Below are 27900 nucleotides of genomic sequence, written 5' to 3'. Positions count from 1 at the left end.
ACGAATAACGCTTGCGATTAGGTCGATCACGCCTGTTATGTTAAATATTGTTAGAAGACAGTTTTATTTGAGATTAGGATGTTGCCAAGACTTTCGCGGTGAACATTTTGAACATCTACTTCATTAACATTCATAGTTCTTTTTCGTGTTCTACATTTTATTACGTTTTGCATTACATTTTAATTTTGATTGTATTGTAGCGAATTTCGGTAACCACATGATTTTAATTTATTTTATCTTAATTAATCTTAATAAACTTGAAAGCGACAACATTTTTGAATGGAGAATGAAAAGACCTTTCAAACGATATATCACAAGCCTATACTTCCTATTTTAAAAATTGGGGGTTGTACCTGTCATTCTAAGGGGGTTGAAGGTAGGGGTTGCATTTTCACGTTAAATAATGTCAAGTTATAATTTAAATTTGACGTGTTTCGGGATTTTTTATAAATATGTACAGTAACCTAAATAATAAATTTATTCCATTTGGCTTTTACACAATGTATATTAACAATGGGTTAGCTACTAACGACGTCTAATGTTTATGCAGTAGCCAATAGTATTGAATTTTCATATAATTAATAATTTATGGGCTAACAAACGAAAAATACTGTGATATGGGATGCATGACAGCTACAGATAAAACGAGCAGAGGAAAGTTCCTAGAATATATATCATTACTTTATTTGCCCAATGGCTAACTTCATTAAAATTTAAAAACTATAAAAATTCAATAAAATTTCTTGACATATTCATAGACTCCAAATTAAATTGGAAAGAACACAAAAATTACATAATTAGTGTTGTTTTTAAATGTATACAGGGTGGTTCAAAAAAGGTAACCCCGTCTCTAGGGTAAGTAAAAAACTGAAAAAAAATTTTTGTAACGCCATCCGTTTTCAAGATACAGGGCGTTGAAGAAAAAAAAATTTACACATTTTTTACGATTTTTCCGAAAATACTGGCAACATTGTAATGAAATTTTATACGAATTTGTTTTGGAAGCTGATACATCCCACGAATTTGTTTTTATATCTGATTCTCATAGAGGGCGCTAGTTACACGGATCGTACTAAGTATTAGTCAATATAACTTTTTTAAAAGTATAATTATTAATCAAAATTTTAAGTAAACTTAAACATCATTCAATTTTACACGAAAAAGGTACTCTTGGTAAAACTCGATATTGTGTACCGTTTTCGGAATATTTTGATTTGAAAATTATGAAGTAATAATTGATGCTGGTAGTAATGATAGAGTTCTAATAGGTATACCTCTATTTTTTCCAAGTGTGCCATGGAAATCTGCCATTTATTGATTGTTATGACGATAAATCAACAATAATTAGAGTTTTGAAACCTTGTTATTTGTAAAATCAAAGCAAAATGTACTCAAATGTTGAATACACTGACATATTATTAACCTTAGGCGAATGTTTAGGATGTTCTAATGCAGCGGTGACACGTTATGCAGAAAAGTTTCCTAGAAGAAACTTACCAAGTAAAAAAACATTTAGAGCCGTTGAACGACGTTGTCGAGAAACTGGGAATGTGAGACCAAATAAAATAAATTCTGGTAGACCAAGAACAATTAATAAAGAAAATAATATTTTAAATTTACTTGATCAAGATCAAACAGTTAGCGTAAGGAATATAGCAAGACAAACAAATACTTCTTCTTCAAGTACTTGGCGGATACTGAAAGAACAGCAATTACATCCTTATCATTACAGACAAGTCCAAGAGCTCTTGCCAGATGATCTACCGGTTAGAGTGGATTTTTGTGAAAGATTGCAACAAAGGACAGCCCACAATCCAAATTTTTTAAAATGCATTCTTTTTTCGGACGAGGCCACCTTTACGCGACAAGGTATGTTTAACTCCCATAATGCACACTACTGGTGTGATGAGAATACACGAGTCAAAAGGGTATCACATTACCAACACTCATTTAAAGTTAATGTTTGGGCAGCAACTTTAGGTAACAAATTAATAGGTTATCATATTCTAGCTGGAAATTTAAATGGTGATATGTATCTTGATTTTTTAAACAATTCCTTATTCGAGATATTAGACGATTTAACGCTAAACGAGCGAAGATCTTTATTTTTTATGCACGATGGAGCTCCACCACACTTAGATAGAAGGTGTCGTAAATGGGTGAGTAATAATTTTCCGAATCAATGGATTGGTAGAGGTGCAGAAGCTCCGATTCATTGGCCTCGGTCATGCGATTTTAACCCTTTGGACTACGCAGTTTGGTCGTATATTAAGGAAAAAGTCTATGCTACAGAGGTAAATTCACGCAAAGAATTGGAAGAAAGAATTCAACGTCAATTTAATGACATCATAACTGATCTCCTACCGTTTAGAAGGTTAATGGAATCTTTAGAAAAAAGAACAGACTTGTGTATTCGCGAAAACGGAGGGCATTTTGAACACTTACTGTAATTGAATTTTATTTTATGTTCTTAGTCATTAATTTAATTTTCTTCTTGTGAGTTTTGTTTAATTACTAACTATTTTATACCAGCATCAATTATTACTTCATAATTTTCAAATCAAAATATTCCGAAAACGGTACACAGTATCGAGTTTTACCAAGAGTACCTTTTTCGTGTAAAATTGAATGATGTTTAAGTTTACTTAAAATTTTGATTAATAATTATACTCTTAAAAAAGTTATATTGACTAATACTTAGTACGATTCGTGTAACTAGCGCCCTCTATGAGAATCAGATATAAAAACAAATTCGTGGGATGTATCAGCTTCCAAAACAAATTCGTATAAAATTTCATTACAATGTTGCCAGTAGTTTCGGAAAAATCGTAAAAAATGTGTAAATTTTTTTTTTCTTCAACGACCTGTATCTGGAAAACGGATGGCGTTACAAAAATTTTTTACTAAGCAAACCCCAATTATTTTTCAGTTTTTTACCTACCCTAGAGACGGGGTTACCTTTTCTTGAAACACCCTGTAGAACTTTATTGGAATCAAACAAAGACGATTTTTTAAATTGACATGAAATTAACTTTATTTAACACATGATAATCTTTTGACATTATAATTTAAATATGATTTCTGGCATATGACCAATTTTCGATTACTTTTTCCAAAATTTGTGGTCGTATATCGGCAATAACGCGGCGAATGTTATTATCCAAGTGGTCAATCGTGTGAGGCTTCTCCACATAGACTAGCGACTTCTCATGTCTCATAGAAAATAGTCTGGCGGTGTTAAATCATGAAACTATGCGGTTACCAAACGTTTCTTTCAATAAATTAATTGTGGCACTAACTGTGTGCCATGCTGCACCGTCTTGTTGAAACCACAGCTCCTGTACATCATGGTTGTTCATATGAGGAATAAAAAAGTCAGTAATCAGGGTTCTATAGCGGTCACCATTGATTGTAATTTCTGACCACCATCGTTTTTGAAGAACTACGGACCAATGATTCCACCAGCCCACAAAGCACACCAAACGGTCGATTTTTCTGGTATAATGGTGCCTCAACATACACTTGTGGATTATCTTCACTCCAAATATAGCAGTTTTGTTTGTTGACATGTCCATTCAACCAAAAGTGAGCTTCATCGCTAAACAAAATTCGCCTATGAAAATCAGGATAAACGGAAATCTCGTTTTGGACCAATTCACAGAATCTACGCCTTGCTAGGTGATCGTGTAGCTTCAATTCTTGCATGAGTTGGATTTTGTAAGCACGCAAACCAAGATCTTTCCGCAAAATCTTCCACAAAGTGGATGGACACGTATCCAACTGCTGTGCACGATGGTGAATAGACTGATTCGTTTCTTCCTTTATGCTACGCTCTACATCAGCAACAGCTTCTTTTATACGCACTGTACGACGTCTTAGTGGATGCGCGGTATCATTTAGAGTAAACTTAGTGCGAAAACGTTCCATATTTAATCGAATTAATTGCTCTGATGAACGATTATATTGACCATAAAATGGACGTAGTGCGCAATACGTTTTTCGAACAGAACCATGATTTTCAAAATAAATTTCCACAATTTGGAAGCGTTGCTCAGGCGTCAGTCTATTCATACTAAAATGCCAAACCAAACTAAACTTAAATCACTTGACAGCAGTGAAAATGGCCACCAGTAAAAAAAGTGTTGCCAACTTACATTTCTATACCTCTAAAAAAACAGTCTTTATTACGAACGGAAAACGCAATGAATATCATCAGGACTTAAAATGTCAGTACCTAGGAAGCTGATCCAAATATCTCAATATTACTATACAGAAATTTGATAAGATCTTAGATTATGAATCTATATTTTGTGTCTCAGCACCAAGATCTGTACTCCACAAAGTCGAAAGAATAAAAGAAGAAGCACTTAGGTTAAGCACTGGTTATCGTTGTAGTACACCTATATTGGTCATGGAATGTGAGCTTAATCCTCCACTTTCATTACGCAGAGAATTCCTAAGTGAGAAATTTATAGTTAAAGTGGCGGTTAAAGATAAACTGTTATTAAATAAAATTGTACAACTAACCACTAACCTAACTCATTATTACTGGGAAAAAGAAACTGCTTTTAGTTGTGGAAAGTTTTCTCAACGCTTCCAATTACATTGACGACAGAAACCCGTTAGAACAAACCTCGTCTCGAAAATTAAATTATGAAGATTATTTATCTCCATTGAACTGCCAATTAAGTAATATTTCCTACCTTCAGTATGTACAACATCATTGGGGGAGTTATCAAAAATTATATACAAATGGTTCAAAAATGGACGGAAAAGTTGGATATGCTATACTCTACCCCAAAAGATAAACAACAGACTACCTGACAATTAATAACTTTCACAGCTGGACTCATAGCAGACAAAGAAACTTACAAAATATGTGTGAATAAAAAAGAACTAAACTTTGTTATATTTACAGACTGCCAAAGCATTGACATAAACTGAAATATATACATAATTTTGTAGAACATTATATCATCAATGAGATCATAGTACTGAACAGTGAAGCTTTGGAATCGGGCAAAAATATCATATTGTGTTGGATAAAAGCACACATTGGTATAAAAAACAACGAAATAGTAGATGATCTGGCTAAAAAAGCAACAATGAAAGAATCAGCTCTACCAACCTATCAACTTATATGGCAGATAACTATCAACACATGGGAGATTTAATATCTGTAATCAGGTCTCTCAAACGTACAGGAACACTACAACAATTCATACAAAGGCAGCTATTATAAAAACATCAAACCTACACTTCCCGTCAAGACGTGGTTTAAGCAACTTTCCAACAGAGGCGTTATCACAACTATTTGTCGATTAAAAAGCAATCGTTGTATGACCCTAGTCTCCTAAAGAAAAGTAGTATGTACTGGCAAATAATGATGAATGTATATGTGGAGAGCTAGCTAATTTTTATACCAATTTATTCAAGTTAATGTTCAATTACCTTCTAATCTAACACATATTTTAGAGTCAAAGAATGTAGATGTATATAAAATTTTATACAGTCATATTAATTGCTTAAAATGAAAGCTCCGACGAACCAAAAACAATAAAAAATAAAAAAAAAATTAATAAAGAATAAAAAACAAATGGAGATTAAAATAAATGAAAAAAAATTAAATAAAGAAAAGTTTCTAAGAAGATCTAAACCTCCGAGGTGTCGAATCGGGTTTATGTCTAGCGTAGTAATAAAGACTGAAGATACCATGGACAAAGTCACCAATGAAGAAGTACTGCGGAGGATGAACACAACCACGGATTTGGTCAACATCGTGAAGGGCCGTAAGCTGCAGTACTTGGGACATATAATGAGAAATCAAGGCAGATACGAGCTACTTCAATGCATGTTGCAAGGTAAAATTGAAGGAAAAAGGGCCCCAGGACGAAGAAGAATATCCTGGCTTGCTAACCTGAGAGCATAGTATAGAAAGACCTCAACACAGCTATTTCGTATAGCAACCAACAAAGTCATCATAGCCAGAATTATCGCCATCGCCAGTAATAAAAAAAAACGGGTGTGGCAGTCCAGTGGGACTGCCGGTAGAAATTATACTTCTATACACGCGTTCTTCGTTACAAATGTATATGGGAGTCAATCTGCACAATCATTACATATATAATGCTATAGGTAAGAGAGAGCAGAAAGAGAAAAATAATTAGGTATACAGGTATATGGTGCATCGTTTGCTGTATATAAACATTTGACCTGTAATAGGAGTATAGTAAGTAAAGGAAGGATTGAATCAATTTTTTAATAAAAATATATATTTTTATTTTCATATATGTATAAAAGGAGTTGAATGCAAAAACATTTTTTTACACATACTCTGCAGTAAAATTCATTGTTAATTTTGTTATTAATATAAAAATACAATACAATACACTGCCACATAATTCAATATTATAATACAATACAAATTAAAATGCAATATTCATAAGTATTTAAAAATGGCAATATACATAACTTACGCATATGTTTAATTTACCATGATAATAATATTAATGGTGTGTAAAGGGGGTAGTGAGGCGCAATACATGATGCCGTATCCTGTTGGCTTCACTAAGCCTATCCTACTCAATTAATATCTTCACCTCCAAGGCGGTACACGCCGGTAACCTGAGCAACCCCAGTGGAGATTGGGTAACCAACCCCCAGTGGAAGGTGGGGTCAGGGCTGACGAAGAAGGGAGTCTTGGTCCTCCAACGAATAGGGGGTTGGACTGAAGGTTAACTACCTTCTCCTAGAAAAACTATGAGTTATGAACGTTCAAGGAAGAAAAGCCGGACTGATCAAACGACGACGACTGTGCGAGAAAAAGGAACACGATTTGAGGGTTGCGACATGGAATATTCGAACCTTATATAGATTAAGAGCTCTCCAAAATCTCCTAAATGAACTAGACAGATACAAAATAGATATAACTGCCATACGAGAAATGAGGTGGGTTGGAAACAATGTAATGGAAAAAAGAAGCCATACGATTTTCTACAGCTGCGATCCTAAAGATCACGTCTTGGGTACAGGATTCATAGTAAACAAGAGAGTAAAGCATACTATAAGAGATTTCAGAGCCATTAGTCCAAGAATGTGCATTTTAAGAGTTAAAGGTCGTTTCTTTAACTACAGTCTAATTAATGCGCATGCCCCGACAGAAGAAAAAGAAGAGGAAATTAAAGAAGAGTTTTATGACGAATTAGAGTCCGCATATCAGTTATGCCCAAAAAATGATCGTACTTCGCTTGCAAAGATATACACAAAGGTACCTGGAAATCCCCGGATGGACTTATAGTAAATATGATAGATCATGTCATTGTAGACCCGAGACACCAATCGAATATAATAAACGTCCGCACCAGAAGAGGGGTAAATGCGGATTCTGATCACTACCTGGTCGAAAGTAGGGTAAGGGCTAGAATTTCAAACGTAAAAAAGGAAAGAGGCTCTAGACATGAAAGATACAAGGTAGAAGGACTCAAAGAAACAAACAAAAATAAAGAGTATACAGAAAAGATAAACAACAAACTAGAAAACAGAATAACACATGAAAACCTAAATAAGGAGTGGGAAGAATGCAGAGACATCATAAAAGAGGCAGCTAAAGAAGTACTAGGCATAGAAGGTAGAGAAAGAAGAACAAGAACGAATGACTGGTTTGACGAAAAATGTCAGATCATAACAGACAAAAAAAAAACAGAGCATATTTACTGATGCAACAGGGGCACAGAACCCGACAAGAAGAGGAAGAATATAAACGACTACGCAAAGAAGAAAAGAAAACTCACCGAAGAAAAAAGAGAGAATATATGAACAAAGAACTTCAAGAACTACAAGAACTAAGTAAATCAACAGAGACAAGAAAATTTTATCAGAGACTAAACAAAAGCAGAAAAGACTTCAAACCGAGACCAACGATGTGTAGAGATAAGGAAGGTAATATATTGACAGAACAGCAAGAGTTACTAAGTAGATGGACAGAACATTTTACGGAAAAGTTTGAAGGAGATCGGAGAGAGACGAATCCTGACATACCATTAGACCAAGTAGACAACAGAGAAAAGACTCCACCAACAATAGCCGAGATTAGAGCAGCAGTAGACAAATTAAAGAACAATAAAGCACCGGGATCGGATCAAATAGCATCGGAGTTACTGAAGGAAGGAGGAGACGCACTACAAAAAACAATACATGAATTGAATTGATAACAAAGATATGGTCGAATAAACAGCTACCAGCGGAGTGGAATAGCGGTATTATTGTACCATTACATAAAAAAGGAAATCAGTTAAAATGTGGAAACTACCGTGGAATCACGCTGCTGAATGCAGCATACAAAATAATGTCCAACGTCATTTATGAAAGACTTAGACCACACGCTGAAAAAATAGTTGGCAAATACCAAAGTGGCTTCTGTCGACAGAAGTCAACAATAGACCAGATATTTGTTCTGCAACAGATCCTCGAAAAAACAAGTGAATATAACATCGACACACATCATCACTTCATAGACTTTGAAAGCGCATATGACAATATAAAGCGAGAATAGAAAATTGTACTCGAGAAAATACTGAGGGACACAACAGTCAATACACGAGGAACAATCATTAATAAAAGCGTGCAAATACTAGCTTTTGCAGATGATGTTGACATAATCGCAAGATCAAGAAGAGAAATGATAGAGGCATACAACCAAATAGAACGGGCTGCACAAAATAGTGGTCTTAAAATCAATCACACCAAAACAAAATATATGCAGGTAAGTAAAAACGCAGAAATAAGGCAGCCACAAAATATAACAATAGGAGAATACAACATTGAGGGGATAAAAAACTTTATATACTTGGGATCCCTAGTCACGTCTAATAATAACGTTACGGAGGAAGTGAAGAGGTGAATATTTATTACAAATAAATGTTACCATGGCTTAATTAGGCAACTAAGATCAGATAACGTCACAAGAAAAACAAAATGCAAAATATATAAAACCCTAATAAGGCCGGTACTCACATACGGCTCAGAAACCTTTACACTCACTAAAAGAGAGAAAACGTTGTTAGCCACCTTCGAAAGAAAAATCTTGCGACACATATATAAAGGCACAAAAGAAAACGGAATATAGAGGCGAAGAAGATACAATTATGAACTATACAAAATATACCAGGATCCGGATATTATAACATTCATTAAAATAGGACGGCTGCGTTGGATAGGACATGTAGAAAGAATGGAAGAAGGCGAAATACCAAAAAAAATATTCAAACAGATATTCATCTTGTTCTTTTTCCAGTAGGAAAAAGAACAAGAGGAAGACAGAAGCTAAGATACTTAGAACAAATAGAAAATGATATAACAACCTTAATAATGAAAAACTGGAGAAAAAAAGCACGAAACAGATCAGAATGGAGAAGAATCCTGGAGCAGGCCAAGACCCAAAAAGGGTTGTCGAGCCAGTGATGATGAATAATATTAATAAAAAAAAAATATTAATAAATATTAAATATGTTTACAAAAGCAAAATTTTTGTTCTCGAGAGAGAAAGAGAGAGATAATATATCTTTTATCTCTCTCTTACCTATATCTTACATATGTAATGATTTTGCCGATTTACTCAATATATACGAATACACACAAATTTCCAACGTCGAACGCGCGTATCGAAGTATAACTTCAAAAAATGTTTGTGGAAGATAAAAATAAAAGACCAGCAACTCGGATTAGGTTGTAAATATTCATTTTATTTTAAAATTTAGCATTTTTGCGTATATTACTTATATTTAATAAGACAGACGTGGGGTTTTTAAATATTTCAAAAATAAAAAAGGAAATTCATATTGGGATTCGAACTCACATATACCAGCGTATAAACCAAGCACGTAAGAAATTTGCCAATTAGACATGACACTAACGTATTTCAAAATTGACAGTTCTCGGTCATACAGTGATTTATTGTAATTATTATTTTGAAATACAAAAGCCTAAAATAATTATGAACATTTAATAAATAATACAAAATATATCACATAAATAATAATATTAATATATATTATATTATATATAATATATATATATATATATATATATATATATATATATATATATATATATATATATATATATACGAGGCGTGTTTTTTCAGTAAGTACCGTTTTGGAATTAAAAAAAGACGTGCAAAGATATGGCAATAATTTTATTTTTACATGAAAGCCTGTACCTTAATCTACTTTTCTACATAATTTTCGTGAATATTGAGGCACTTGTCATAACGTGGCACCAGTTTTTGAATACCCTCCTGATAAAATTCTGCCGCCTGACTTGTTAACCACTGCATCACAAATGTTTTGACTTCGTTATCGTCTTGAAGACACTGACCGCCCAGGTGTTTCTTCAAGTGCTGGAACAAATGGTAGTCGCTGGGCGCCAGATCAGGGCTGTATGGAGGATGATCTAGAGTTTCCCATTTAAATGATTTGATGAGATCTTTGGTCTGATTAGCCACATGTGGACGGGCATTGTCATGCAGCAAAATGATACCCTTACTCAACTTGCCACGTCTTTTGTTCTGGATTGCACGACGCAGATTTTTCAATGTCTCACAATAAGACGCTGCATTGATTGTCTCATTACGAGGCAGAAACTCCACTAGCAATACTCCTTTTCTGTCCCAAAAAACTGTGCACATGATTTTCCGGGCAGAAATTGTTTGCTTAAACTTCACTCTTTTGGGTGATGATGAATGGCGCCATTCCATGGATTGTTGTTTCGATTCTGTTGTGACGTAGGCCACCCACGTTTCGTCACCAGTAACATTTTGGTCTAAAAAATCTTCACCTTCACTATGGTACCGCTCAAGGAAAGTCAATGCACTGCCTAAACGTTGGGTTTTGTGCAAATCCGTCAACATTTTGTGCGACCATGCGATACAAAACACTACGAGAATACTGAGGAAAGCAGTCGGACAATGATGAAATTGTAAAGCGTCTGTTTTCTCTCACTTTTTCGTCCACTTTCTGCACCAAATTTTCATTAACGACCGAAGGACGCCCACTCCGTTCTTCATCATGCACATTTGTGCGGCCATCTTTAAATGCTCTCACCCATTTCCTTACCATTCCATCACTCATAATGTTTTGTCCGTAAACTTCAACGATCTCACGATGAATATCGATCGGTTTTACGCCTTTAGCACTAAGAAATCGTATAACAGCCCGTATTTCACAATCAGCGTGACTCACGATTGTTGGAGGCATCTTAAACACTGGAGTAAACAAGTATACAATGAAGAATCAGACTGTAATGGCGTCAGTGCGTAGACAAGAGATGTAGGTAACCAGAGCTCATGCGCGGAACGCCGACAGTAGCGCTGCGGCGGCGGAATCGCAAAACGGTACTTACTTAAAAAACATGCCTCGTATATATATATATATATATATATATATATATATATATATATATATAATGTATATAATATTAAATATATATACAAAAGGAACATTTTTATTCCCGATAGAGAAAGAGGGAGAAAATATATCTTCCGTCTCTCTCTTACTCATGTCTTACATATGTAATGATTTCACCGATTCACTCCCGTGCAAATTTCCAACGTCGACCGCGCGTATAGAAGTATAACTTCAAAAAAATAAAAAAATAAATAAATAAAAAAGTACAACAGTAAACAGTAAAAACAGAGTAAACAACTAGTAAGTAAGTTTCCAACATTTTATTTATTAACTGTCAATGCCATACAATAGTTTTAAATATTTTTAGCCCTGTTACAACGATGTTATTTCTTTTACTTTCATTTTATAAGTATTTGACGTATAATCATCGCTGTTTTATCATTTTTCTTTATTAGTAGACGGCATCACAGTATAGTTCACCTCAGCGGTTCAGAAACCTAACCTTATCAATCCCTCCCACCTAAAAAATACATAAAAATAAAACTTTTATGCAAAACTATTTTGTTCTTAGATATTACGAAACAACCGGCAATAGAGCGTGTATTTTTGGTATGAAAAAAATCAGTAAAATAACCTAATAATTACCTAGATTGTTCAACTTTTTATAGTAGCTGCCCTTATTTTAATACATATTTTATTATTGTAATTATGTTCCCGATTTATAACATTATTTAATAACTAGACATAATTAGATCGATTTATTTTCGGTTACAACACTTTAGTTGTAACCGAAAAACAAAACGTATTTATATTACAAACGTATAGTGTAAATCTTATTGGTAAAAAATTTGCTTTATTATCAAAATATACACAAAAATTTGGTTTCCGAATACCTCAGAACAGAAAAAATACGAAAATATTTTGTTTCCTAGATAATAAAGAATTTATGTACAAATGATTGTAACAATGTCGCCGTTATCGCTTGATAACAACTGACCCTCTCTCTGTGTACCCGTACTCCCACCAACAACCTACCACTACTATCGATGCGCGCTGGAGATGGAACACCGGCAAAAATATAAAACGCCATGAACAACCGATAGAGAACTAAATTCAATCTGGAGTATTGAACTGGTAAGAGCTTCTATGTCTTAAAAACCTGGGAGAATGGTTTAACAGAGCCTCTGCATTCCTTTTCCGAGCTGCCGTCAACAAAATTAGTATAGCCAATTTGATAGCCAACACACGATAATCTAGCAGGGCACAAGAAGAAGAAGAGCTTCTACCCCAGGTCTCTGAGTACTGATCAGAATCCAACGTCTTTTTACTTTCCCGTATCAGCGATCGAGTAAGTACACCTGAGACAGAACTAGCCGAAACCCTTGTCGTCTCAAATGTCGTTTTATAGTTACTCGACTGATTTTATTGTTGAACAATTAGCACCCTGATATAGGTCTCCATTATTGTACATTGGTTGTTGTATTGTTACAATACCATAAGAGAAAGTAGTAAATTTGATTATAAATCGGATATGTTAGTGCTGCCATCTTAAGAATCCAATAATATTTAATTTTAATTGTTTGCTACTTGTCAGTGAATAAGGCAGAAATGTTTAAAATAAAATACAAGTATGTCTACGCATTTTAATTTTGCTTAAGTCCTTCCAATTCCTTTAGCGGCTAACGGTAGCCAAGGCAATTAAAACAGTTTATGTCTTACCCCGAATATAATGTACCATTATAAAAAACAGCTACGCAATCATACCCTCCGATGTTAAATTATTATAAAACAATTTGTTATAGTCTAAATCAGATAAAGTTAAGATCTTTATTTTTTCACTTTTATTTTTCAGGAAAAATACAAGGATTTTGTGCTTTCTAACGTATTCGAGTATGTTAAGGCTGGAGTAGAAGCAATAATTGAGGATCAAGTCACTTCGAGATTCGAAGCCGAAGAATTGAAAAATTGGAATTTGTTAATACGCACAAATCGTGGTTATGAATTCATATCATGGAAACTTACATTCCTTTGGCTAGGTGGATTCTTCATAAGATATTTCTTCTTATTTCCTTTAAGGCTGATAATTTGCTGCTTTGGGGTAAGTGCGATGAAACTTAAAATATATTCACTGATATTTTTTATTGTTTCTGTTATAAAATACTGATTAATATTATTTGTTTTAAAGTTGACTGTGATAAATGGAAGGAGATGTGCGTGTAGATATAGGTGGTATTATGGAGAAAGAACACGCATTCATAATTGATTCAAACTATTACAGTAGTTGTTATCAGAAGGAAAAAATCCTGTTTCCGAAAATAAGGTCTAAACAGAAATGAAAATTTTCGTATCAAAATCGCTATTCGTATTGTACATTATTATACAGTCGGCTCGCGTTAGTTCAAACTTGTGATAATTCGAACTTCTCTATAATTCAAAGTTATCACGCGCTCCCTACAAAATCTCTTTATTTCGAATCACTTGGTAATTCGAACGAAAAAAATCATTGCTATACAGATTGAACGAAATTAAAACGGAACATACAATTTAATATATGTCTGTTTGAACTGCATTTGAAATAGTGGACCAATATAAAACTTGGACAAAAATAAATCCATACCCGGTGATAGACATTGTATAAAATATCGTTCAACTATCTGTCTCCTTTAAAGGAAAGAGGAGCTTGCCTAATAGTCGGAGAGATAGAGCCGAAATTTTGAACTGATCAGTAATATGACATTTCTCTATTGGAATATATTCATTGTAACTGGGTTAAGACTTTGCCTTACAGGCGGACGCCCCTCGTGGTACAGGGGCTGGCTATACAGGAATGAAGTTATAATTTTTTTCGGAAAAATAACGATCGATAATATGGCTGAAAATTTGCCCAGAGTAAGATCTTGGTATAACTAGACGAAATCCCAAAGGGCGGACGCGAGAGTGGATACATAAGGGGTGGCGGACAGGGGTGAAGTTGCAACTTTTTGGGGAAAAATTAACGATAAGTAATATGTCCGTCATTTTCATGGCTCATTATTAAGCCCCTAAAAACTCTAAATCCAAAAGAGCAGACAGCTGGGTTGGTACAGAGAGCCATAAAACGGGGTCAAATGTACCACTTGCCTGCGCATTTTAGGGCTCGGTAACAATTTTCAAACTGATTTTATTATGATATTTTTATACCGATTAATTTGAAAATTTGTATGCTCACTTCTGTTACTATTCTGAAAAGCGTCAAGTAGAGTTTTCCTCAAAATTTTCCAAAAAAATTTCCGTAAATGAAAATTTTTGTAATTTTTTGAGATAAAATCTAATTTGTAGAATCCTTTCGATTTTCTGTCAGTTATACCATGATTTTTTTCCAAAAATTTTCAAACGATTTTTCCGATAAGAAAAAAAAATTTTGTCATTTTTCTCACTCTCATTGATGCCATCACATTCATCATCTTCGTCACTTTCACTTTCAATAATATCACATTCATTATCTGCTTCATTTTCAATCACTACTTCTCGAACTGATTCTAGCATCTGAGGTCCACTAAACCATTTGAATTTATATGTTTCATCTTCAAACTCCCAACCATGTTCTTCAACATCAATTCTGTTGGTACTTTTTTATGAGCATTTGTCCAAATATTTGAAATATAATGAGCTCGCAGTAGATGTTGGTGTAATTCATCTTGACATGGTGGTAAGCTTGAAGCATCGAAATTTTTTAGTTTTTTTTAAAGGCTCGTTCGCATCATGCAAATTATACTGCCGGTTAAATAGTGAAAGTCTGACATCGTTTACTTTTCTTTTTGGAATTGTTCTCGTTAGTCCTGTTCCATATAAGTGACATATGAAAGTTTCTAAGGTTTCAAAAACTTCATTACAATCGAAGTCAGTTTCACCAAGTTGGATAAAAGCATCTTGATACTTATTACATTTAGCGCATGCGTCTAGAATTACTGATCTAAATGGAACGCGCATCATTATTATTTTAATATTTTAAAATAATAATCATGCAAAATTAATGTCCAACCAGAATTTGTAAAATTATAATTAACTAATGAAAAAAAAATTCAATCAATTTGAAAGTTAAAAAAAATATTGAAAATATCTACAAAGTAAATTTCAAAACTTAAAAAATTGATAATTCCACTATTAAATTGATTTTTATTAATAATTATTTGTAAAATGTTAAAGGAATTCTACAAATTGAATTTTACCTATTGATAAATAGAAATAATATATTTTGTATTTGATTATTAATGTAATAATAAATCAAATTTTTCTTATATCTGAACAACTATACAACTCTTGAATACAATTTTTATTGTAATAAAAAATAAGTAAACTTACTATTTGTTATACCAAAAATATTTAATAGTTAACATTATAAAATTACTTTAATTTAATAAAATATCAAATATCAAAAATTTATTCAATTAAAAATTAATTCGTAAAATATTTATATTTAAGAAAAAAATGTGATTTGTAAAGTAAATATGACTTTAGTTTAAAAAAAACATTATCATAATATCATTTTAAAACTACAAAATATTCTATAAAAGATTCAGACGATGACAGATGAGTTTTATCAAATGTTTTAGAAAAGTTTTTCTAATTTTTTTTTTCTTATAGGAAAAATCGTTTGAAAATTTTTGGAAAAAAATTCATGGTATAACTTACAGAAAATCGAAAGGATTCTACAAATTAGATTTTACCTTAAAAAATTACGAAAATTTTCATTTACGGAAATTTTTTTGGAAAATTTTGAGGAAAACTCGACTTGACGCTTCTCAGAATAGTAACAGAAGTGAGCATACAAATTTTCAAATCAATCGGTATAAAAATATCATAATAAAATCAGTTTGAAAATTGTTACCGAGACCTAAAATGCGCAGGCAAGTGGTACATTTGACCCCGTTTTATGGCTCTCTGTACCAACCCAGCTGTCCGCCCTTTTGGATTTAAAGTTTTTAGGGGCTAACTAATGAGCCATGAAAATGGCGGACATATTACTTATCGTTAATTTTTCCCCAAAAAATTGCAACTTCACCCCTGTCCGCCACCCCTTATGTATCCACTCTCGCGTCCGATCTTTGGGATTTCGTCTAGTTATACCAAGATCTTACTCTAGGCAAATTTTCAGCCATATTATCGATCATTAATTTTTCCGAAAAAAATGAGAACTTCATCCTTGTATAGCCACCCCCTGTACCATGAGGGGCATCCGCCTGTAAGGCAAAGTCTTAACCCAGTTACAATGAATATATTCCAATAGAGAAATGTCATATTACTGATCAGTTCAAAATTTCGGCTCTATCTCTTGGACTTTAAGGAAGCGATAAGTGGTTTGACAGCATAATAACTGCTTGTGTAGTCTAGTTTTCACAGTGATTCTAGGCAACCTATTTGGGTGGAGTTTTGACTTGTTCTTGAATGAGTTCAGAATCCAGCAGCCCGCTGAAGTATTGGATTTTTATAATATAATTATTTGACAACCTTTTGTTGGCCAACCACCTAGAGCGGAGTTAAGCCGAAATACATTGATTTCGTATGTTCCGTTTTAAATTCGTTCAATCTGTATAACAAAACGAAGCGTTAATTCGAACTCATCGACGTCCAACACTCGACAATTCAAAGTTACAGAGAGAAAGAGGCGGAACTATCAACGCGAATTTGTTTTTGTTATAATTAATTTGACACCCACTTCTCACAAATTGGTTTGTTTAGTTATTAGTTACTATTACTCTTTCGTTGGTATACAGATTAAAATTTTGTTAGTCATGAGCCCTAGATAGTATAAATGTTTGACGATTGCTGAAAAGAAGAAGTTAATCCAAAAAGTAGAGGAAGGTGAGAAGAAAAGTGATGTTGCAAAAGAATTTAAATTCCTATGAGTATTCTCTTAACCATAATAAAGCACAAGGAGAAAATTAATGCTGCTCAAATTGCTGGAGTACGAAAAAGAACTACTAAAGGTGAATATCCTCGTCTGGAAGAAAGTGTGGTCATTTGGCTAAGACAGTGTAGAGGACAAAAAGTGTCTATTAGCGGAAACTTGTTGAAGGAAAAAGCAAAAGAGTTCGCGTCTACTCTAAGCATCAAAAACTTTGCGGCAAGTGAAGGGTGCTTACAAATTTCAAAAAGAGAAATGGAGTTGTGTTTAAAAAAGTTTGTGGGGAAAGTGGAAGTGTTGATGACACAGTTTACTTAGATTGACATGGTAAATTGAAGACCTTGATTGAAAACTGGCCTATTTTTCAAATGTTTACCGGACAAAATGTCATGGACGAAAACATAGTAGAGGTTGACAGTTTTTCTTGCCGTAAATATGGACGGATCGGAAAAACTTAACAGTTAATGAGGACATAAAACGGCAAAAGCGGAAAGTGTTAATATTTTAGACAATTGCACTGTCCACAACAGTCCTCCTACATTGTCCAACGTGGAACTCTACTTCTTTCCGCCAAATACAACTTCCAAATTGCAACCATTGGACCAAGGGATCATCCATAATTTTAAGACGTTCTATCGCAAAGAAATTGTTAAGCTAGTTTTAGAATCTCTCGACAAGCAGCTAACTGCAAATATCATGGTTCTGACAGCTATTTTACTGATTGACAAGGATGGAGAGGTGTAACACTCCTAACAATAATTCTCAACTGCTTCAAAAAATCAAGTTTCTTAAAAGATCAGGAATATCTTCCAATACCTATGGATGATGAAGAACCAGCAATAGAACCATTAGTTGACATCAGCGGTGTGAGTTTTTCTGACTTTGAGTAAGTGGATGAAGATGTTGCTGTCTTAGGTTCACTAACCGATGGCGAAATTTTATCTGCGACAGATACGAATGAAAAAAGTAACGATGAAGATGAGTACGATACATCAGAACCTTTGGCAGAGGTGTCAGTTAAGGAATCAAGATCCTCATTCGATACCTTACAAACCTTCTGATCACAAAACGAAAGTGATGAAAAAGAATTTCAGGCACTTTTTCTCTTAAAAAAACTGATTCAGCAGTCTGAGCAGCAGCAATATGCTGTGAAGCAAACCAGTATAATACAGTTCTTTTGAAAGATTGATTAATTCACATTATGAATACATACATGTATGTACACGAATGTAGCTCTAAACTTTTGTCATCGTTATTCGCTCCGTGCGTGACTGACGCGACACCTACCGCCTTCATCTGACTGTTTTGGACCTACCAATTTTCAGGTTAAACATATGACATGTTTGACATTGTTAAATACAGGCGAAATTGACAATTATTAATAATTAACTTTTTAATTATATTTTTTCAGTTTATGTACAAAATAAATGTAGTATTAAAAACTGGGTTTCCCAAAATTCATCATAATATATCTTTTTAACTCCAAACGGAAAAGAAAGGGAAAAATCTAGTACTGGCAAATCAAGTTTTTTACGTGAAAGAGCATATAATTAAAAACAGTAATATTAAAAGGTATGATATAAAAGCTAAAGTCATCAGACACTCTGCAATTAGCTTGAAGCCTTATAAAATATCATTTAAGGTAAATTATTTAAATATTTCCTATTTCAATTGCATAAAAATGAGATTATGTGATATTTACTTTTTCATATTAATAGCACGGATCCATCTTTTTCTTTTCTCTAATTTATATGCAAACTTTGGGAACCTATAAAAACTACACTTACTATTTTTGCTATTATTAACACAATTAAATACGCAACATGTATTTGCACACATTTTTGATAAAATTTATGCGTAAAAAGATTCCATGATTCCATTTTTGTCATATTTCGCCGCTACGCACGCTGGCATCGTTTCAAGGTACCCCTACCATGGTCACGCACGGAGCGAATAGAATAGCAGTTAATAAATAATAATTGATCAACACTTACTAATTCGAATTTTTATTTATTTTCTCTCACAAATTTTGAACCATTTGATATTTCAAACACTCAACAATTCGTAATATTTTAAGAGTCCCTTGAGTTTCGAATTGAGAGTCGACTATATCACATTAAAGATATTTCGTTAAACCGTTATAGATATCTGCCAAACTATAGTCTATTACTTGGTCAAAATGTTAGAAAATAGGCTCCTATTGTAAAATATCATTGGTAGGTATTATTAAAGCCTTACCTATCGGGACCACTTAGTAGAAAACTCCATATGGATAAGTTATTAAGTGAAAGTAATAAAATCAAGAAAATGAAAGGGTATTCAACTTCTCATTGAAACTGCTCATTCCCTTATATTTTATATCTAGACTCAGCAGATGTATTCATTTTTATTCGTTTGCTGTAGTTCCACAGAATTTGACAACTCTCTGGAGCATCGCTTGGTCAAAATGTTTCCTTCTTAACAATGTACGTCTTGAGCACGATGTTGACCACTTTGGGACGGGGCAAGACAGTAGTCACAGAACAAATCTCAGTATTTTCTGTTTATACGTGCGTGCGTGCGCACGCGTGTGTGAGTGTTGTGTTGTGTTGTTAAATCAAAAAATCATATTTGCAGCCTCTAGGTCATATTTTCATTTGATCCGCAGGTGTTTATTAGGTTATAACTTATTCAAACCTACCCTATATAGCCAGGACGTTCTCTATTTCGCCCAGTCGTCAGAGATTTGATCTTCAAAAACGAGACGAACAAGCTGAATTTTACTGAGAATGTTAATTCTGGGGCCCAAAACGATCACCAACATAGTTAGGTAGATTTTAAATTCAGCGATAAGTCAGAACCTGTTTATTAAAATAAAATAAAATAGAATACAGTGGAATCTCGATTATCCGTCAGGGCACCGCACCAAGGTTATAACGGATAATCGAAAAGACGGTTAACAGAACATTAAAAAAAAAAATAATAAAAACTCATAGTATAACTTTTAAATTTTATTTGTATGTTTTATTTGGCAATATAAGAGGGATTTATGTTAGTACAATCGAATCAATTTGATTTAAAATGTTTCGAAATCTTTGTTTGTTTTATTATTACTTCACATTTTGCAACGGCTGAATTTCTTCATCATCATCATGCAACCCCTTCTGTCCACTTCTGGACATAGGTCTCTCCCATTTTTCGCCACTCTTCACGGTAGCGTGCAAGGGTAGCGGGTAGGAACTCCTTTGGAGTCCCTTGTATTCTATTGGATAGTCCTATCAGGGAAAGTGAATCAATCCCTGTCCCCGCAGATTCCAGGAGCTTCTTGACCCGGGAAGCTAGCACCTGCTAAGGGTCCCTTGTCCAGGGTCACTGATAAAGTCCAGAACGGCATCCAAGGCGACGAAGAATACTTCCGGTACGGCGAAGATGGTGGAGCTGGCAACCCTTGATTTTAGGGGTAGTATAAGATCACAAACCTAGAGCAGCGTCTGACCCGGAGCGGGCCGCTTCAAACAGCGTCGGTACTCACAATGAGCGGCTGAATTAAGAACTCACCAACCCGCCTTGCCAGCGTGGTGTTTCAAGGCAAATACCTACTAACAAAATGGCAGAATTTCTTAATCTACATAAAATCATCAAATCTACCTTATTTGCTTCTTCTTGGCGAGAATACCACTCGATGAATTGTTGTATGTGCGAGGCAGCTTCTCTAGCTTCTTTACGCAACTCTTTGTGAGTTGCAATAGCATCATCAACATCGCCACCGTCAAAGTCTGTGTCAGCTTCTGAATCAGTTTCGTCCGTCTCTGTTGTCATTTCAACGATTTTATCATCTGTCAGCAATCGATAGCCGTTTGCGTCCTCATCACAACTTAACCATTCGTTTATGTCATCTTTAGACAATGAAAACAAAACAGTTGATTCAGCCATAACTTCATTTGTTATTGCATCACGCTCGGCTGTCATGGTGGCATTTTCAACTTAAGTTGATTCAGGCCATAATTTATTCCACGCTCTTTTCAGCGTTACTTCCGAAACATCAGCCCAAGCATTCACAGCATTGTCGACTGCGTGTTTAAATTGTATACTTTCCAGTATTCTGGCAAAGAATATTCCTCTTCCATAACTAGGTTTTAAATAAATTTTTTTCTTTTAAATGTCTCAATGACCTATTGATCCGTTGGCTGTATCAATGATGTTGTAGTCGCAGGCAGAAAAGAGCACGTATTTTGGTTTGCAGTACATACCTTTTTGAACTAGTCAGCGAATATTTCCTGGGGCATCCATGCATTACGTTGTGCGTAGTAGTTAACGGAAAGTGCATTCATATTTATGCCCTTGAAACAACATGTTTTTTTACTGTACCAATCAATAATAAAGGAAGGCGATGATCACCACTTGCATTTGAACATATCATTGCCGTGATTCGTTGCTTTTGCGTTTTAAATCCAGGTGCATATTTTTCAGACAGTGCTTTCGTTAGCAATGCTTTGTAGTTTAAACCAGTTTATATTGTATTTATATATATTGTATTTATATATATTCATCAATCAGCGTTCAAGTTTTCACCTTCGATTTTCAGTTTCCGTATACCGTTGCGATTTTTGAACTTTTCCAACCAACCGCTGCTTCCTTTGAATGAAGGATAGCCATTCAATTTCGTGTTGAAGAACAACGCTTTTTCTGCATCAATTGGTCAAGACAAAGGAACACCTTCTCTTTTTTTTGAACGAACCACAAATACAGAGACATTTAAATCATTGATTGTTGTTATCGGAACATCATACTTTTTGTTCAATGCAACAGCAGAAACACCTTTCTTTAGTTCTGCAATAATTTCTACTTTTTTTTTCAATTGACAAAACAACTCGTTTTCTTTTTGATGCTCTAGATGTGGAAGGCTCCATTTTTCAAAATTTAATTGATCAAACGACTGAGTGACACAATCAATGTTCGAATTTGAATCAAACTGAATTATGGTGACACGCACATATTGACTGTAATAATTATTGTACTGCACGTTTTTATTTTCGACTTGCGATTCTAAAAATATAACTCTAAAAGCACAGTATCATTTATCGTTGTATTTAAATTTAAATTGAGATGTGGTGCTATAAAAGGATTTTGAAAATACCATGGACCCAACGAGTTACAAATGCAGAAGTATAAAGGAGGCTACAAAATGATTGCGAGGTCATAAAGCACATCAAAACAAGAAAGCAGGAATATTTAGGCCACATTAATAGAGGTGCGAAATATGAGATTTTTAGCTAAGAAACATAAGAGAGTGGTATAGTTGCAGCTCAGTAGATCTTTTCAGCGCAGCCGCCAATAAGGTACGGTTAGCTGTAATGATTGCCAACCTCCGATAGGAGCAGGAACTAGAAGAAGAAGAATTTAAATTGAAATATAATCCAGAGCCCTGAATAAAAACAAAAATTATATACATAAAAAAATGCGGTGGTGTCATAACTGCACGTGTACATTTCAATGCATTTCGTTTGGCTTATGGCAATGCTCAAACAAAATGAATTGATGACTAAATTTTTACTTATGAAGTCAATATAACTTATGTATGGACCCTGACGGTTAACAGAGATGACGGTTAATAGAGCGACTTATAATTGAGGTTCCACTCCACTGTACAATACATTGAAATAAAATAAAGTAAAATAGAGCTCTCGTATTTGCGGACCAACAAAAATTCCTTCTTTCAACTTCACGTCACTGATTCGGAGAAATTTAGTTTTAATGTACGAGGCGTGTTTTTAAGTAAGTACCGTTTTGGAATTAAAAAAAAGACGTGCAAAGATATGGCAATAATTTTATTTTTACATGAAAGCCTGTACCTTAATCTACTTTTCTACATAATTTCCGTGAATATTGAGGCACTATGTTTTGACTTCGTTATCGTCTTGAAGACGCTGACCGCCCAGGTGTTTCTTCAAGTGCTGGAACAAATGGTAGTCGCTGGGCGCCAGATCAGTGCTGTATGGAGGATGATCTAGAGTTTCCCATTTAAATGATTTGAAGAGATCTTTGGTCTGATTAGCCACATGTGGACGGGCATTGTCATGCAACAAAACGATACCCTTACTCAACTTGCCACGTCTTTTGTTCTGTATTGCACGACGCAGATTTTTCAATGTCTCACAATAAGACGCTGCATTGATTGTCTCATTACGAGGCAGAAACTCCACTAGCAATACTCCTTTTCTGTCCCAAAATACTGTGCACATGATTTTCCGGGAAGAAATTGTTGTTTCGATTCAGGTATGACGTAGGCCACCCACGTTTCGTCACCAGTAACAATTTGGTCTAAAAAATCTTCACCTTCACTGTGGTACCGCTCAAGGAAAGTCAATGCACTGCCTAAACGTTGGGTTTTGTGCAAATCCGGCAACATTTTTGGAACCCAACGTGAACACAATTTCCGGTAATTCAAGTTCTCGGTAACAATGCGATACAAAACACTACGAGAATACTGAGGAAAGCAGTCGGACAATGATGAAATTGTAAAGCGTCTGTTTTCTCTCACCTTTTCGTCCACTTTCTGCACCAAATTTTCATTAACGACCGAAGGACGCCCACTCCGTTCTTCATCATGCACATTTGTGCGGCTATCCTTAAATGCTCTCACCCATTTCCTTACCATTCTATCACTCATAATGTTTTGTCCGTAAACTTCATCGATCTCACGATGAATATCGATCGGTTTTACGCCTTTAGCACTAAGAAATCGTATAACAGCCCGTACTTCACAATCAGCGTGACTCACGATTGTTGGAGGCATCTTAAACACTGGAGTAAACAAGTATACAATGAAGAATCAGACTGTAATGGCGTCAGTGCGTAGACAAGAGATGTAGGTAACCAGCGCTCATGCGCGGAACGCCGACCGTAGCGCTGCGGCGGCGGAATCGCAAAACGGTACTTACTTAAAAAACATGCCTCGTACTAAAATCCTTTACCATTTTTGTTCATAGCTTTTACGAAATTTTCCATAAATCCTAGCGTTATGTGAAGTGGTCGAACGGAGATAGATTAGTATTGTAGTATTGTTTTATATATCATTCATGCTGGTTCAAATGATCCATTATCCATTAAAACTCTCCTATGGACTTGTAGTCTACTATTAGGCTGTTTACTTAGTAAGTCGTATTAATTCACAAAATTAAAAAAAAATAGTAATAATATAGTCTATAATTATAGTATTGTATAAAATGAAGTTGGAAAAGATCATTAAAAAAAATTAATGTAAGCCATAATTCTTTTCTGAACTTATTTTCATCTTTTATATTCTAATCAGGGAAGTAATAACATCAACTAAATGGTTTCAATTTTCTGTTTGTACAGGCATATTGATTCTATTTGTCGTTATGTTTATTCAGGACAAAAATATTATTTGTAAAGCTTATTGATTAAAATTTCCGGGCTATTCTTTTCCGATAATTGTTTTCTTTTAATAGAGCATACATTTCATGACCAATTCATACTTTTATTTATTACGAAATACTAAATGAAGGGATCCACAAGAAATTTTTTTCTTTGTGGATAATACCTATAGAAATCATGTAAACTGCAAGAGACGGAGACGAACTTATTCCAAGAATTCGACAGGTATGTGCAGAAATTGCTCCCCAACAACTAAGAAATGTAATTAGAAATATTCGTAAGCGCTACAACAAATGTATCCAATTAGATGGTGAATTGGTAGATACACCTAGGATTTGAACTAAAATTATGTTTCTAGGACAGGCAGTTCAGACAGGGTTGTTTTTTTTCACTCGAAGTTTAGTGAGTTTTAAAATTTTAAGTTGTCATAACTTTTCTATTAGTAAATATATGTCAACGAAATATAGCTATTTGAAGCTACTACTAGTATAAATCCAGTGGCTTAGGATTTTTTTAATAATACAATCTCTAATAAAATTCTCTATTTTCAATTAAGAAATAGTATAGTAGTATAGTAACAAACAGAAAAGAAATAATCAAAGACATCGAAGTACTCAACAAATTTTCAATAGGACGCGACCGCAGATTAATCAGAGCTAAGATACTAGTAAATGTCAAATTGGAAAGAACAACGATCATGATGACAAGATGATCTTAAAAATACGAAAAAAGAAATGGATTCCCCCAGAAAACAACGGCCTGTATGAAGATATGCTACCCAGACATATACAAGACTTGCAAGACGAAATAGAAGATGTAGATCAAGCAAATGATGGCATAATGAAGGCTCTAAAAGAAACGGAAAGGGAGTGCTGCCCGACCTTTCTGATCCATAAAGAAAATCTAAACCAAAATATCAAAGAGCTAATAGGTAAAAGAAGACAGCTGGCAGAAAAAGACGGCTCCAACTATATCCACCGGTCCAAGATATCCACTGGTCAATCCGGAAAGACATAAAAGAAAACAATACAAGAGAAATAACTAAAATAATTCAAGAAAGCAAAAGTTTAAAAGTTTTGAGGCCAAATACGAACAACATAGGCAACAAAAATATGTACAAAATAAAATACAAAGATGGAAACATTACCAAAATCCTTGAAGTTGTCGAATCCTTGCTAGAAATAACTGCATACGAAATCAAAACGACACTTTTAGAAATGAAAAATAACAAATCCCCTGGCGATGATGGAATAGTGATCGAAGCGATCAAATTAGGTGGAAATAGAATTATCCAGGCTTTGGCCAAGCTTTTCACCGAATGCATCTACCAAGAAAAAACTCCTTCTCAATGGAATAATGCAGTCATTACTTTATTACAAAAACAAGGAGACATAACAGATTTAAAAAACTATCGTCCTATCAGTTTGCTTTCACACATATATAAACTTTTTACAAAAATTATTTTAAAAAAACTGGACTTCTATCAGCCTAGAGAACAAGCTGGATTTAGATCGGGATACAGCACTAACGACCACTTACTAGTGATATAGAACCTAATAGAGAAGTCTGCAGAATACAACAAACCATTGGCACTGATATTTGTCGACTACGAGAAAGCATTCAATACCATAAGCCATTAGAAAATGTTAGAAGCATTGACAGAACGCCGAATAGACCATCGCTACACTAACATAATTAAATATATCTACCAAAATGCCACAGCTAGACTATGTGAACAAGAAACAAATAAATTCTGTATACAGCGAAGAGTACGGCAAGGAGACACAGTCTCTCCAAAACTATTCACTACGCTTTTAGAACATACTTGTAAGAAGGCACATCTGAAGGAGTATGGTATTAATATAAATCGAGAGAAGCTCAATCATTTGAGATTTGCAGATGACATCGTCCTTATAGCCGATCGTATGGGTGATGCAATAATAATGTTTGAAAAATTATATCACGCTTCCTTGGAGGTCGGACTAAAGATTAATATGAACAAGACGCAAATAATGACTAATCTGGTGCTAAATCGAAATATTGCTGTTGATGGAAGTGATATTGTGCAGACTACATCGTATAAGTACCTAGGACATGAAATTCGATTGGGCAGAGATAACCAGACATCTCCGCACAAGAGAGAGACAGATGGAAAAAGCTGAGGGAGACCTATGTCAGCAGTGGACGCATCTTGGATGATGATCGTAGTATGCCCTGGTATGAGTATGAGTAGTATGACCTATGTAGTATTTCTTCGGTGTAGGGTAGTAATTGCAGTAGTAATTCGGTGTAGGGTTTGCAGCTTCTAATACAGAGAGCCAGGGATGTCAACTGCAATGTGTATGCATGTTTCATTGATTTCGGGAAGGCATTTGATAAAGTCCTACATGAGAAACTAATCGATATCCTAAAAACATCAGGACATGATGGTAAGGATATAAGACTGATCTCAAACTTATATCTCCAACAAAAAGCAACAGTGCGATTAGAAAATGAACTGTCCGAGATCTTCTTAGTCGAAAAAGGAGTTAGACAGGTTTGCATATTATCACCGACATTATTTAACATATACTCTAAAAACATCTTTAGAGAGGCCTTGAACGAATCAGAAGATAGAATTGCTGTAAATGGCCAACTTTAAGCAATATTATATATGCAGACGATACAGTGTTGCTGGCAGATAATGCGCAGGGGCTCCAAAGGATGATGGATAACGTTGTAGAAACTTGCAAGAATTGCAAGAAGACCAAAATTATGATCATTAGTAAGAACACCAACATAAACGCCCAAATTACAATAGTGGAAAAAATATGCTATTTGGGCTGCAATATTAAGGATACTTGGGATCACAGCTACGAAATAAAAACTTGTATTGAAAAACCCAGAAGCTCTTTCAACAGCCTTAGGAAAATTATCTGCAACTTATCTTTAAGTATCAATATATGCATAAGAATTCTTAGATGTTACGTCTTTAGTTTCCTCCTCCATAGAGTAGAAAGCTGGAGCCTTACGGAACATGCCATAAAACGATTAGAGGTATTTGAAATGTGGTGCTACCGACGTATGTTGAGGGTCTCATATATACACCACACACACCATTTTCTCTTCTAAACTTTTCTCCAGAGGCTAAGAAAAGACAAAGAAATTATTAACACTTTAAAGAACAGAAAATTGGCTTACTTCGGCCACATCATGCGTAATAATAAATACCGACTTCTACAGTTGATTTTTACAAGG

The 27900-nt window shown here is 34.5% G+C and overlaps 1 protein-coding gene across 3 annotated transcripts in view; it reads left to right on the top strand.

Annotated features, from left to right (window-relative positions):
- Nucleotides 1–27900, top strand: part of Gpat4 (Glycerol-3-phosphate acyltransferase 4) — a 145999-nt gene that overhangs the window by 64529 nt on the left and 53570 nt on the right. For all 3 annotated transcript variants that reach the window (XM_072531893.1, XM_072531894.1, XM_072531892.1), the window contains exon 3: nt 13255–13500. In XM_072531893.1, coding sequence (XP_072387994.1) covers nt 13255–13500 — 246 coding nt within the window. The remainder of the gene's footprint in view (nt 1–13254; nt 13501–27900) is intronic.

Source organism: Diabrotica undecimpunctata, chromosome 5, assembly GCF_040954645.1.
Source record: "Diabrotica undecimpunctata isolate CICGRU chromosome 5, icDiaUnde3, whole genome shotgun sequence".
Lineage (NCBI taxonomy): Eukaryota > Metazoa > Arthropoda > Insecta > Coleoptera > Chrysomelidae > Diabrotica > Diabrotica undecimpunctata.
This window is presented reverse-complemented; position numbering and strand designations above follow the sequence as displayed.